Source organism: Zootermopsis nevadensis, unplaced genomic scaffold (genome assembly GCF_977971745.1).
Source record: "Zootermopsis nevadensis isolate Lab colony 2312 unplaced genomic scaffold, Znev_1.0 Znev_ptg000012l, whole genome shotgun sequence".
In the NCBI taxonomy this organism is placed as follows: Eukaryota; Metazoa; Arthropoda; class Insecta; order Blattodea; family Termopsidae; genus Zootermopsis; species Zootermopsis nevadensis.
In genome coordinates, this window is record NW_028259144.1 from 1,044,665 (window position 1) to 1,056,638 (window position 11,974).

General features: G+C 37.2%; 1 protein-coding gene across 2 annotated transcripts; it reads right to left on the minus strand.

Annotated features, from left to right (window-relative positions):
• Positions 1–3,444: 3,444 nt before the first annotated feature.
• Positions 3,445–11,950, minus strand: tos (Exonuclease tos). Of its 2 annotated transcripts, none has more exons than XM_022071379.2 (11): positions 11,865–11,950; positions 10,994–11,113; positions 9,978–10,239; positions 9,286–9,501; positions 8,225–8,509; positions 7,792–7,984; positions 7,569–7,701; positions 6,542–6,856; positions 4,981–5,683; positions 4,599–4,765; positions 3,445–3,892 (listed from the first exon to the last, which is right to left on the minus strand). In XM_022071379.2, the coding sequence occupies exons 2-11, from the start codon at positions 11,095–11,097 to the stop codon at positions 3,871–3,873; spliced, it is 2,400 nt and encodes a 799-aa protein (XP_021927071.2). In that variant the 5' UTR covers positions 11,098–11,113; positions 11,865–11,950; the 3' UTR covers positions 3,445–3,870. The 2 variants fall into 2 exon arrangements, with proteins under 2 accessions (XP_021927071.2, XP_021927070.2); XM_022071378.2 differs by lacking the exon at positions 11,865–11,950 and adding an exon at positions 11,477–11,805.
• Between the last annotated feature and the right edge of the window lie 24 nt (positions 11,951–11,974).

Below are 11,974 nucleotides of genomic sequence, written 5' to 3' on the forward strand. Positions count from 1 at the left end.
TACCTGTATATTGATAATCTGGGCTTCACTGTAAATTGAACTGAAGGACCTTTGCTGAACATAGTGTGGTCATGTATTCAACACACTCACTCTAGAACCGTTCTTTGTTACCAAATAAATGGCCAAAACTCCTAAACAGTAAGAGTTAGCAGAAATCTGTTTGCAAATTTCAAAAGCTCGTGCTTATTTACGTATTTCTCTCGCAATCTGTCCAGATCTAACTCCTCCGCTTTAGACGTGGCAAGCGGTTGAAGGAACGAGGGAATAGTTATTACAAGTTTTGGGTACTTATTTCAAAAATGTGTTAAATATGCATTATAGAATAAAGTAAACATTATGTAGAAAAAGCACTTTACTCTTTAATTTACATACAGGTTTATATTCTCTATCTTACATAGGTCTCGAGTTATTAGCGTTTGAAGAAGTTACACACCAACGTTACATCTTAGTTAACGTCGAGTGTACCATGATTTTATAAACGTTATTCAACGTTAAATATGATACCTACCAAGGACCTTTAAGATTAAAATAGATAACTTATTACAAGAAATTCCCCCTTAAAAATCCATACAGGACTGAAAATGGCCGGCAGTGCTACAGAAATGCTAAAGCTGTATTGCCCTCTGCAGGCTAAACGCGAAAGTATGCAATGAGACAATCATCATATTGTACACGAAACCGCCATTTTGAAATTCTGAGCTTGCATCCAGGTAATAGGATGTCCGAGGAGGTATGACAAATCTTAATACGAAAATGTGTTGGTCACATTGTCCTATAAAAGGGATACCAACATAATCTGAGCTGACTGTGGTGTGTCTTCCCTCTGGTGGCCAAACTATATAATAGGATTAAATACATCCCTCTTGAGACACTCCAAGAAATATTAATATTAAAATAAATAATGTAATATTTAAAAAATACACCTTTCAAAATGCCATAAGGGTCAGAAAATGGTCTGCTTTGCTTAATAAATAATTGAAACTTGACTGCCATCTGGAGGTCAAGTGCTAAACTATGCTACGCAACGACCACGTGACTATGTTCGGAGACGCCATTTTGAAATCCGGCTTGTATTCAGCTAGTAGGATATCCGAGGAGGTATGACAGAAAAGAAATGAAAATGAGTTGGTCACTCTGTCAGGCACAAGGGATACCAACTTAGTTTGTTGGTGTTGCTCCCCTCTGGTGACTAAACTATATAATAAGCTTAAATATACCCCTCTTGAGACATTCCAATTAATATTAATATTAAAATAAATTATTAAACATTTAAAAGAACCCTTGAAAGTCCATTTGGGACTGAGAATGGTCTGCGCTTCATAATAAATAATTGAAACTACTGCCATCTGGAGGCCAAGTGTTAAACTATGCTACATAACAACCACGTGGGTATATGTTTGGAAACGCCATTTTGAAATCCCACTTGTATTCAGCTAGTAGGATGTACGAGGAGGTATGACAGCAAAGAAATGAAAATGAGTTGGTCACTCTGTGCGACACAAGGGATACCAACTTAGTTTGTTGGTATTGCTTCCCTCTCGTGACTATACTATATAATAAGATTAAATACACCCCTCTTGAGACATTCCAATTAATATTAATATTAAAATAAATTATTAAACATTTAAAAGAATCCTTTAAAGTCCATTTGGGACAGAGAATGGTCTGCGTTGCATAATAAATAATTGAAACTACTGCCATCTGGAGGCCAAGTGTTAAACTATGCTACATAACAACCACGTGGGTATATGTTTGGAAACGCCATTTTGAAATCCGACTTGTATTCAGCTAGTAGGATATACGAGGAGGTATGACGGAAAAGAAATGAAAATGAGTTGGTCACTCTGTCAGACACAAGGCATACCAACTTAGTTTGTTGGTATTGCCTCCCTCTCGTGACTAAACTATATAATAAGATTAAATACACCCCTCTTGAGACATTCCAATTAATATTAACATTAAAATAAATTATTAAACATTTAAAAGAACCCTTGAAAGTCCATTTGGAACAGAGAATGGTCTGTGTTGCATAATAAATAATTGAAACTACTGCCATCTGCAGGCCAAGTGCTAAACTATGCTACATAACAACCACGTGGGTATGTTTGGAGACGCCATTTTGAAATCCGACTTGTATTCAGCTAGTAGGATATACGAGGAGGTATGACGGAAAAGAAATGAAAATGAGTTGGTCACTCTGTCAGACACAAGGGATACCAACTTAGTTTGTTGGTATTGCCTCCCTCTCGTGACTAAACTATATAATAAGATTAAATACACCCCTCTTGAGACATTCCAATTAATATTAATATTAAAATAAACTATTAAACATTTAAAAGAACCCTTGAAGGTCCATTTGGGACAGAGAATGGTCTGCGTTGCATAATAAACAATTGAAACTGCTGCCATCTGGAGGCCAAGTGCTAAACTATGCTACATAACAACCACGTGGGTATATTTGGAGACGCCATTTTGAAATCCGGCTTGTATTCAGCTAGTAGGATATGCGAGGAGGTATGACAGAAAAGAAATGAAAATGAGTTGGTCACTCTGTCAGGCACAAGGGATACCAACATAATCTGAACTGAGTTGGTGCTTCCATCTGGTGGCCAAATTTTATAGTAAGCCTAAATACACCCCTCTTGAAACACTGCAAGGATATTAGTATTAAAATAAATTATTTAATATTTAAAAATATACCCGAAATAAATGACAAAGTACCGACAATGGTCTGCCTTGCTTAATAAAATTTTAAAGGTATGCTGCCATCTGCAGGCTAAATGCAGAACTTTGCTACGTAACAAAAACGAAGGTGTTCAAAGACGCCATTTTGAAATTCCGAGCTTATATCCAGGTAATAGGATGTGTGAGGAGGTATGATAACCAAATTATGAAAATGTGTTGGTAGTATTGTTCCATAACGTCGGTACCAACATAATCCAAGCTCAGTGTGGTATTGCTTCAATCTGGTGGTTGAATCATGTTGTACGGCGAGATGTACCCTCTGTAGGCCGTAAATAATTTCATACTTAAAAAACAATCAAGATAAGCTGTGTAACAGATATTGATTATGTGATGTGAAGCTTTCACGGTGGCTTTCATTTATAAAGTCTTCTCGGGCTGTCAGCCATGTTAGATGATTATTCAACATCTAACAGGGCTGATAGCTGGAGAAGACCTTATCAGATATTGTTATTTTATTACAATCTCTTTATACTAATTCATAAACACCTGACAAACGGTTTCCAAGTTTAAGGATGCAAATGAATGGAATAACAAGACATCCTCCCAACCTAGCATTCTACATGCACCCAGACAGTTCAGTGTTCATTAAAAATGTGGTTTCATAGTTAATTTAGTATCTACCACTGCTTGTACTTATTGTATTATATTGAGACAATCAAAAATGCACAAACACTGGTAATATAAATGATAGCATATAAAAACAGTGGAAACAAATATGTCTTGTATTCTTTTTCAATCAGCTTTAAATATGAATGGTTACAAGGGTTTTATACTTCTTCCATTTAAGATTGTGTTCAATTTACTACTCAAATCCATCATTCCACTGACAAATATTAAGTTGAGGTCTGTAACAGCCGAATAGTATGGAATTTTAATAGTCAGTACAGTATACCATCCTGTTGTTTTGCATAGTTTTCAAAAGCAGCACAACGAGATAAACTGAATACTCGCCAAAACAGAGCCTAAAGAAACATATTCACTCAGTCTTTCTTTTCTGTGATATTTTGGGCCAGAACACATAAGGAGCGCGTCTTCCTGTACACATGCATAGGTTGTCATGACTACTACAGACCAATGTCCTGTGAAATCACAATGTGCACAGTCATACAATGTCACGTAGTAGCCTCACATGTGCTGCAACTTTGGCCTGAAACAAATAACAAAAACTTCTTTATGTTTTAACTCGCTGGCTTATTAAATTTGTTACATATTTTCACATCAGGGTGACTGTTTATTCTTTTATATTATCAAAACAAACACAAATGGAAATGGTGACTGTAAGCACCTCTGAAACATCAGTAAGCTTCTACCTGACTACATGGCACAACATCCCACAAAGAGAGACACCTTCAAAAATGAAATTCTGTGACAAAATCATACCCATGTACCCAGGCAACTTTACAGCCACAGGAAACAATAAGTTAATAATACTGGAAGGTCAAAAGGTGTACTTCACACCACATAATGGGGAATTATGTCAGCAGGGCAAATAAGAGAATAACAAATGCAAAAATTATTTCCAAGACAACAGTTGCAGCAATATGATCCAACAATCTCGATTCACACTTCTGCAACACTGACCTCTGGTCACATTATTGCTAAAAACCATGACAAATAGACAGACATGGTCAGGCCCATAAGGTTTTCTTCACTTATGCTGAAGTGTGAAGAACACCTAAAAATGCAGCTTTTAAAGTTCAACAGTAGCCATGACATTTAGATTTGCATTCATGCCGTAGCTTCTCAGTGAACTTAGAACCAATACTGTATCCTGAGATCATCAGTGCCCCTACTGTACGGGCCACTCATAACATATATAAAGGCATTAGGCCCCAAAATAGGTGTGAACTTACTTCTTCCTGAAGGCAAACATGCTGAGCAAAGTCTGCTGTTTACCATTGCTCTTCTTCAGGTGTGGTCGATAACGAACACCATCTTTACTCTTGAATCCCAGAGATTGAGACTGATTGAGCACAGGTGAGCTTGGGCTATGAAAACCTTCATCAACAGTCATGGAGTCCTGAAAGAAGGCATACCTCATGAAAATATTTTTTTTAGTAATGACTAATATGTATGCCTTGGTATAAATAAGATATTCAGACACCCAGCCTCTATTCAATTGGGTAATTGGTCTTGTTGTCAAGGTAGCAAAGCAGTGATGCTTAGACGCTGGCCACCTTTACCTTTATTTTTATTTGTAATCAAAAGCCCATTGCAGAGGAAACAAGCACTTACCACTGTGACAGTGAGAGATGTCGCTGGCTGATGGCATGAAGTAACAGGACCCAGTTCTAGACCACTGTCAACCAAATTTTGGTCATCTACTAAGTCTTCTTCCTTTTCAATTGGCAGTGGTGACTGCAAGGAGGGGGAAGCCTTTACAGTTTCAGTCACCAAAAAGTTTTCTTTGTGACATGAGTCTGTCTTCCTGAAAGGGTTCTTAAAGTCTTTTATCACAGCATCTGATCTCATAAGAGATGTGACACTTTCAGACTTCTGGAAACCAAATCTGTTATCAGACCAAGAAAAAGACTTTGAAATAGATTTCTTCCCTGATGGCAAAGCCTGAATACTGTTACCTGAACAGGATTTAATGATTTGGCTTGAATGTGATTTGTGATGCTCTAATGAACGTTTGTTTGTCAGATTATCATTGGATTGCTTTCTGCCAGTTACCTCAAGCATGGTAAGCACAGATATTGCATTTGTTGTCTTACAGCTTTCAGGGCCTTTCGCAGCATCACACTTCACTTGAATTTCGTTACTCGGAGAATCAGCTATGTAGCTTTCAATGTCCAATGAGCCAGTACCTTCACACTTATCTAACATATTTGACAGATTTTGTAATTTTGCAATCATTTTTAGGGGTTGTTCACATTTTTTATCTGTAGCTTCAGTCACACCCTTTTTGTTAGAGTTGTTTTGCTTGCTGAAGTACCTGAAAAAATAAGAATTATAAAGCTGGTGAGGCAGTAGAATGGACCGAGAGCGTACTTGGGTGCTAAAGTGGAATTATAGTAGAAGCACACACCACTAGTAACTTTATAAGAGAAATAAACTGTGTCTGCATGGCAGCACACAAATGTTTTCATTCAGAACCAAAAGCTTATACATGCAGAAAAGTCACTGTCATGATGACAACGCACAGTGCCCTGGCTTGCCAACTAAACAGAAGAAATGTGACTAATGGCCACCCCACCAATAGTAAAGAAGTTCACTTCTGTTGTCAGGAAGATGACTGGCAGAGTTAATCTACAACTGCACTTCTCATGTGCAAACTGCAGGCCTGCAGGGAGATGTGATTTTTTTATGGTCTAATTATATTATACGTAATTGATACAAAATGGCCACATTAAATTCTGCACTCACAATTTATGAGAAAGATTACCTGACAGATATCTTTAAAGTTCAAAAGTAAACATTTTAATATTATGAAATCACATCCTAAGTCATTTTTAAGGCATGGGCCACTCAAACTATTTTATTTATATAAAGAGAGATTCAAACTAAAGAGTTTGAGGATCACTCATTTTCAGCACGATGTGATACGTAAATCATGATGAGGGGGGCCTGATACTCCTCACATTCAAAATATTCTGACTTTGTCAGAGGCAAGAGAAAAATGCAAGCACAAAAATAGACAATGAAAGCAAATGGCCTTGAAACTGAGAGCAATGGCACAGAAATCCAAGTTTTCAATTCTTAGAATATAGGTACCGCAAAGAGAATAAAAACAAGCGACCACTTCAAGTCAGACTCCAAGTTTGAGTTAAAAAATTCATACACTCCCTCTCACCTGCTCTGAACTACAGTTGTGTTATCAGTCTTAGACCACCTGTATCTATCAAACTTGCCAATGGCACCGAACTTCTGTTCTTGGGTCCCTTCTACAGCATACAGACTTGATGAAAATCCTGTCAGATCCTTCCTAGGACTATCAGGATGTATCTGCTTGAGGAAAGGATTTCTCTTGTTCTTTCCTGTCATCAGGACAGGAGACGTCAGCTTGTTTGGAGAACTCTGCTCCAGAGGTGTCATCTCCAATGCACCCTCTAATGAGGCATGTGTCTCAGTCACAGCAGCATCCTGCTTCATGGGTGTATTATCAGGACTGTGAATCACAACAAAGGAAAATCTCAAGCTTACTTAACATTTCTTTCTTTCTTGGCTTACACAACATCTTATGAAATACATGAGTGGGGAATGTGTATAAAATTTTGCGTGGAAATCCTGGAGTGAAGAGATCACTCAGAGGACCTAGGCATAGATGGGAGGATACCACTGAAATGTATCTTAAGGAAATATGTATCATCTTTACAAAGGACCAATAGTGAATTGCATCAAGAACTGACTCCACACACCTACACCCAATTTCTCTAATATCCATTATAACAATATTCTGCCATCTATGATTATGCCTGTAAACGCTATCCATCGTTGAGATTTTCTGATCACAATTCTGTATACATTTATAATTTCTCCCATTTGTGCTGCATGTCCCATCTCATACTCTTTGATGCGATCACCGTAACAATACTGGGTGATGAGTACAAATTATGAAGCTCCTCTTTATGTAATTTTCACCATCCAACAGGTACTTCCTGTAAGTCAGTGTCAAGTATTGACCTGAACGCTTTGTACCAAGAAACTCAGTCTAAATTCTGAAGTCAAAGGTGAACTCCATAAGGTATTATTCATAAGGAAACATCCGAGCGTTATAGAGAACAAATGTTACGAGGCACTACCATCTTAACAACAGATTATCATTAAGCACCACGGTTATCAAACCTGTCTAACAGAGCCGCAATGGGCAGAGCCATTACCTGTTCGCTTTCTCAACTTCAGTTTCATCCAATTCACAGCTGTCAGATCTTCTCCTCTTACTAAATTGACCTTGTACAGACTGACTCAGATAAATGGCAGTCAGATCTGCATCACTACAGAAATCCGAAACATCTGCAAACAATATATATAACTTCTGCAATTACCCAGCAACCAATCATAAGGTTCTATGATCTATTAACACATGTTTATGAAGTATCTTACCCTCATGTTGCCTTTTTGACTGAGTAATTAATGAAACTTGTTTTCTGAGCACCTTGCCCTTTGTTGATTGTCTGTCCACCTGTCGTGGGTCCTGTTTCAAACCCATAGTTGGTATCTTGTAGTCTTGTGACCAGATGCTGATGTGCGGTGCCACTGGAATCTGATTCCATGAGCACGTCTTGACATTTTGAGTCTGTAAATTAAATCATGAAGATTAATCCATCCAGCAAAAATTCTGCAAGTCTAATGGCAACAAATAAATACCAAGGTTAATGACATGGAAAAAAACATGAAAATATATACTTTATTTTCTTTAAATATATCTTTCCAATTTTGTACCAAATTTAATTTTGCTTGAATCCCACAAAAACGTGTCTCTCATAAAGGTTGGACAAATGTAAGACCTACATACAAACTACATTTAAGAACCTACCGGTTTTACAGCATCTGGGTTAAAATCGCCAACCTTCTGTAACGTAAATGGGTCAAGGTTGCCAAGTGCAAGCTGATAAGCAGTATCATCAGGCACCATCTTGCCAGCATAATCTGTGACTTTCTCAGGTTCAAGGGGTTCATTTAAACGTGTCAGTCTGCGTGACAGTGGATCAAACACCAACTGATACTTAAATGCAGCATCTGCCAGCAAAAACTCATTGCGATATTCATCAGATACCGTCAGAGATTTCATATTCAGGTGTCCTGGCAACCGAGACAATGCCTGCAATTATAGATGAAATACTCAGATGATAAGGTTAAACCCAAAGCAATATAGAATTAGATACTGTCATATGTGACAGATTCAAAACATTCCAAGACAGAAGAAGGAACATGCCTACGGACCATACACACTGTGGAATCATTCAGGCATCATTAAATTTATATACATGGTAGGTCCTAAAGGTGAGTGAAGTACATCTAAGTCTCTGAAGTGGGACTCTCTTGAGCAATGGGCTGACATTAAGTTTTGTCAGCAATTGGAAAAATCAGTAAAGTAACCATGTTATGTTTTAAGATGGCTGTCTTCTGGGTTGCAGCACCTCGTGGTCTGGCAGACGTTTATCAACTTTTCAGGGGTCCTTGCTGCATCCATCATCACGGTGTTGATCCCTACAACCCGGAAGACAGCCATCTTCAGACTCGCCATCATGAAAACCTCAAATCCTAAGTGTCATGTTCTCTCTGAAGCAAGAACCAAATTTTGAAATATTATTTATATGAACTTTATGTTTTATAGGTTTGTGACATGGAAAAGTTCATAACTGCATCTACAAAAGTCCACCATGTGACCACATCCTTATCCAATACATTTCTTTACAACCCCTTTCTCAAAGATACATTTTATATTATATATCATCTATGCCAAAAGTCTTCCGAATGTCCGTTCAGTAAGACTGTGCAACCAAAATATTGTAGACATCCCCTCTTTCCTCCCATGCATGCTACATATTTCATTCCCCTCTTCCTGCTATGAATACAAAGTGTGGAACTCCTCACCCGATGAATATCGGTATCAAGTGTCCTCGTGATAAACTTGCATGCTTTGAAGAGACCAATGCCAGGTAAAGATGGTAGGTAGTCACAGCCTGAGAGGATGCACATGTAACGAAACTTGTCTGAACTGAAGTTCTCTGGCCGGATGCCCATCGCCAGGTGAAGGCGCTCATGTTCAACCAACAGACCATTTCCTGCTACATCCATCTTGAATAGAACCTAAAAGCAAAACATGCAGTGGATACAATGACTGGGTATCGTATACAAAAACCCACATATCTGATAAACATGATGAAATCTGTACTTAGTTTATGTGGCTTTTTACGAATAATGGGACATGACTAAAGCAGAAGAAGCATCCATGAAGAACTGCAAAATAATCAGCTACATAAAGAGACCAGAACAAAGTGAAAGGTCTTCAAAACTTGTATGTTCATAGGGCAATTAAATTATTAAAATGGAGAAGGGTCAAATGTAAATTTGTCAAATAAAATAGCATTACAATTCAACCTTCATAAACATTTAAAAACCAGTACAACTAGCCAACCCTGGAAACATCTCCAGGATAAATATTTTATATTTATATTTTAGGTTAAATCTGAACCACTGCCACCATACATGAAATTTCATGCCTTATTTAAAAATTAATCCAGCAGCAATAAATTAAATTAGTATGCTTCACTGGGTCACCACACCTTTCTGCAACCAAAGAGCACAAGATCTGAGTCCTCTGTTATGACAATCTGAGCAATGTTTTTCAGATTGAGGTATGCAAGTTGTGCATCTGCCTCGTAAGGGGCCACGATGCAATCCACATTACGACGACGACACTCGTGAATCAATGCCAGTGCCATGTTATGTGTTATGTCAATACACCGCTTCAAGAAGTTTCTGGCTTCATCTCTCTGTCCAGCCCGAAGCAGTTCAGCTGCACGCTTCCGACTGCTTTGACGGGACCTGAAAATATATGCCACATCAGACCTAGACTGAGAGAAGTCACATGCTTGTCACAGGTATTAAGTGCTGTACATATGACACTTACATCCATTTTGTTTGTATTATGTTTTCATGAATTAACACTATTTACTTACAGACATCTGCACTTTTATTGGTGAAGGAAATGCAAATATTTTTTTCTCATATTTAAAAAATGAATCAAAATTGAGTGACAATTAGGACATGTTAGAATAAGTTGAGTTTAATTTACTTTATGACATTGCAGTGTTGGATCTGGTAACCATAAATGAAACACAAATTATCAAACAGTTTTTGCCAATAAAAGACACAACACAAATATATACTTAGGAAGTAATTCAAACTAACCCAACTTCATAAACTTGATAAATTTGAATTTGTTAGAAAAAAATGTGTGGAAATAAACTGTATTATCTGTATCAACACAATTACAGACTCTGAAGATGATTGTCTTGGTGTACGTTATACCACACAGTCTGGTAGAAACTGACCAACATTTCATAGGTTCTTAATGCCTCCATCATCAGGGCAACAAACAAGAAGGTAAACTAACTGGTCATCATATCATAAAGATATATTGAAAATAGGATATCAAAAGTAACAGTGGATCACAGAAACAGTAGGGAAACACAATAGAACATTTATCTCAAAAATAAAGTTCACAGGAATGTATTAAGGCAACTGAACTACCAACAAGTAGAGTTAGACTGTATCAGTAATAAAATGATTTACTTACTCATGACGCTTCCTCTCAGTTCCGGCCTTTGCTGGTAAATGCTGCCCATCAAACACCAGAATTGGTTTAATATTGTGAGACAACAGCATATTTACAAGCTTCATACAGTAGTGCACATACCTGAAAGAAAACATACCAATCCAGTGCAGGACACCATGCAATTAATTTTTCGGACACACCACAATTTTAATTGAGCTTTCATACATATGCCCTTATACAATATAAGAAGAACTTTATTGAAATTCATTATGAATACAGCTTAGACATGATATAAAAATTCACAGAAATCTAATAAGAATGATGGTGTTTCGTAGTTAAATCCAAAATCAATTAAATGCAGTTATATTATTAAATACATAAATGAAACATTTTGGATTAACCAAAACAGATGACTTTGGTTTCATGAAAGCAAAATAGGAATTAGTGATTCTTGTCTAAGAGCGACTTAACACATAATATTAATCACAGATTAAAATTTCTTACGCATCACATGGTTCTCCCCTTGCAAGTTTTTCAACACAAGTATATGCCCCCCTATGCAACCAACAATAGGCATCAATAGCTACACAGCAGCCAGCATACTGTTCAATATTGACTCTGCGACTTGCTTTCTCCAAAAATGGTATCAAACCCTGAATCCCCATTACAAATATTCAGACAATGTTTCTTAAACTTTCTTCACGACACGGCACGATACATTGTTATGATCACCATAATACCCGCCAAAGATGTTGACCTTATATAACTATTAACCAACATAAGCAATTTTAATGTACCAATGATGTAAAAGTTTAATAGGATTGTCTTTAGAACGATTGTTGTCTTTAAATCTTGAGAAAATAACAGTTAAGTTATGCAAATGTCTTCATACCTAACAAACAAATTACATATTTAATATAAAATGATGCCATAAATATCTTATATCGATGATGCCAGCAGTTTCTCACACTGATTGCGTGACTAGTGCTGCTCTCTGCAGTC

Bases quoted from the DNA above. Each gene is read 5' to 3' on its own strand.
- tos (XM_022071378.2), bottom strand. From the start codon at position 11,637: ATGGGGATTCAGGGTTTGATACCATTTTTGGAGAAAGCAAGTCGCAGA. The intron at 6,857-7,568 runs GTAATGGCTCTG...TGTGATTCACAG, and splicing joins GAAGTTGAGAAAGCGAACAG to TCCTGATAATACACCCATGA. The intron at 5,684-6,541 runs GTGAGAGGGAGT...TTATTTTTTCAG, and splicing joins ACAACTGTAGTTCAGAGCAG to GTACTTCAGCAAGCAAAACA.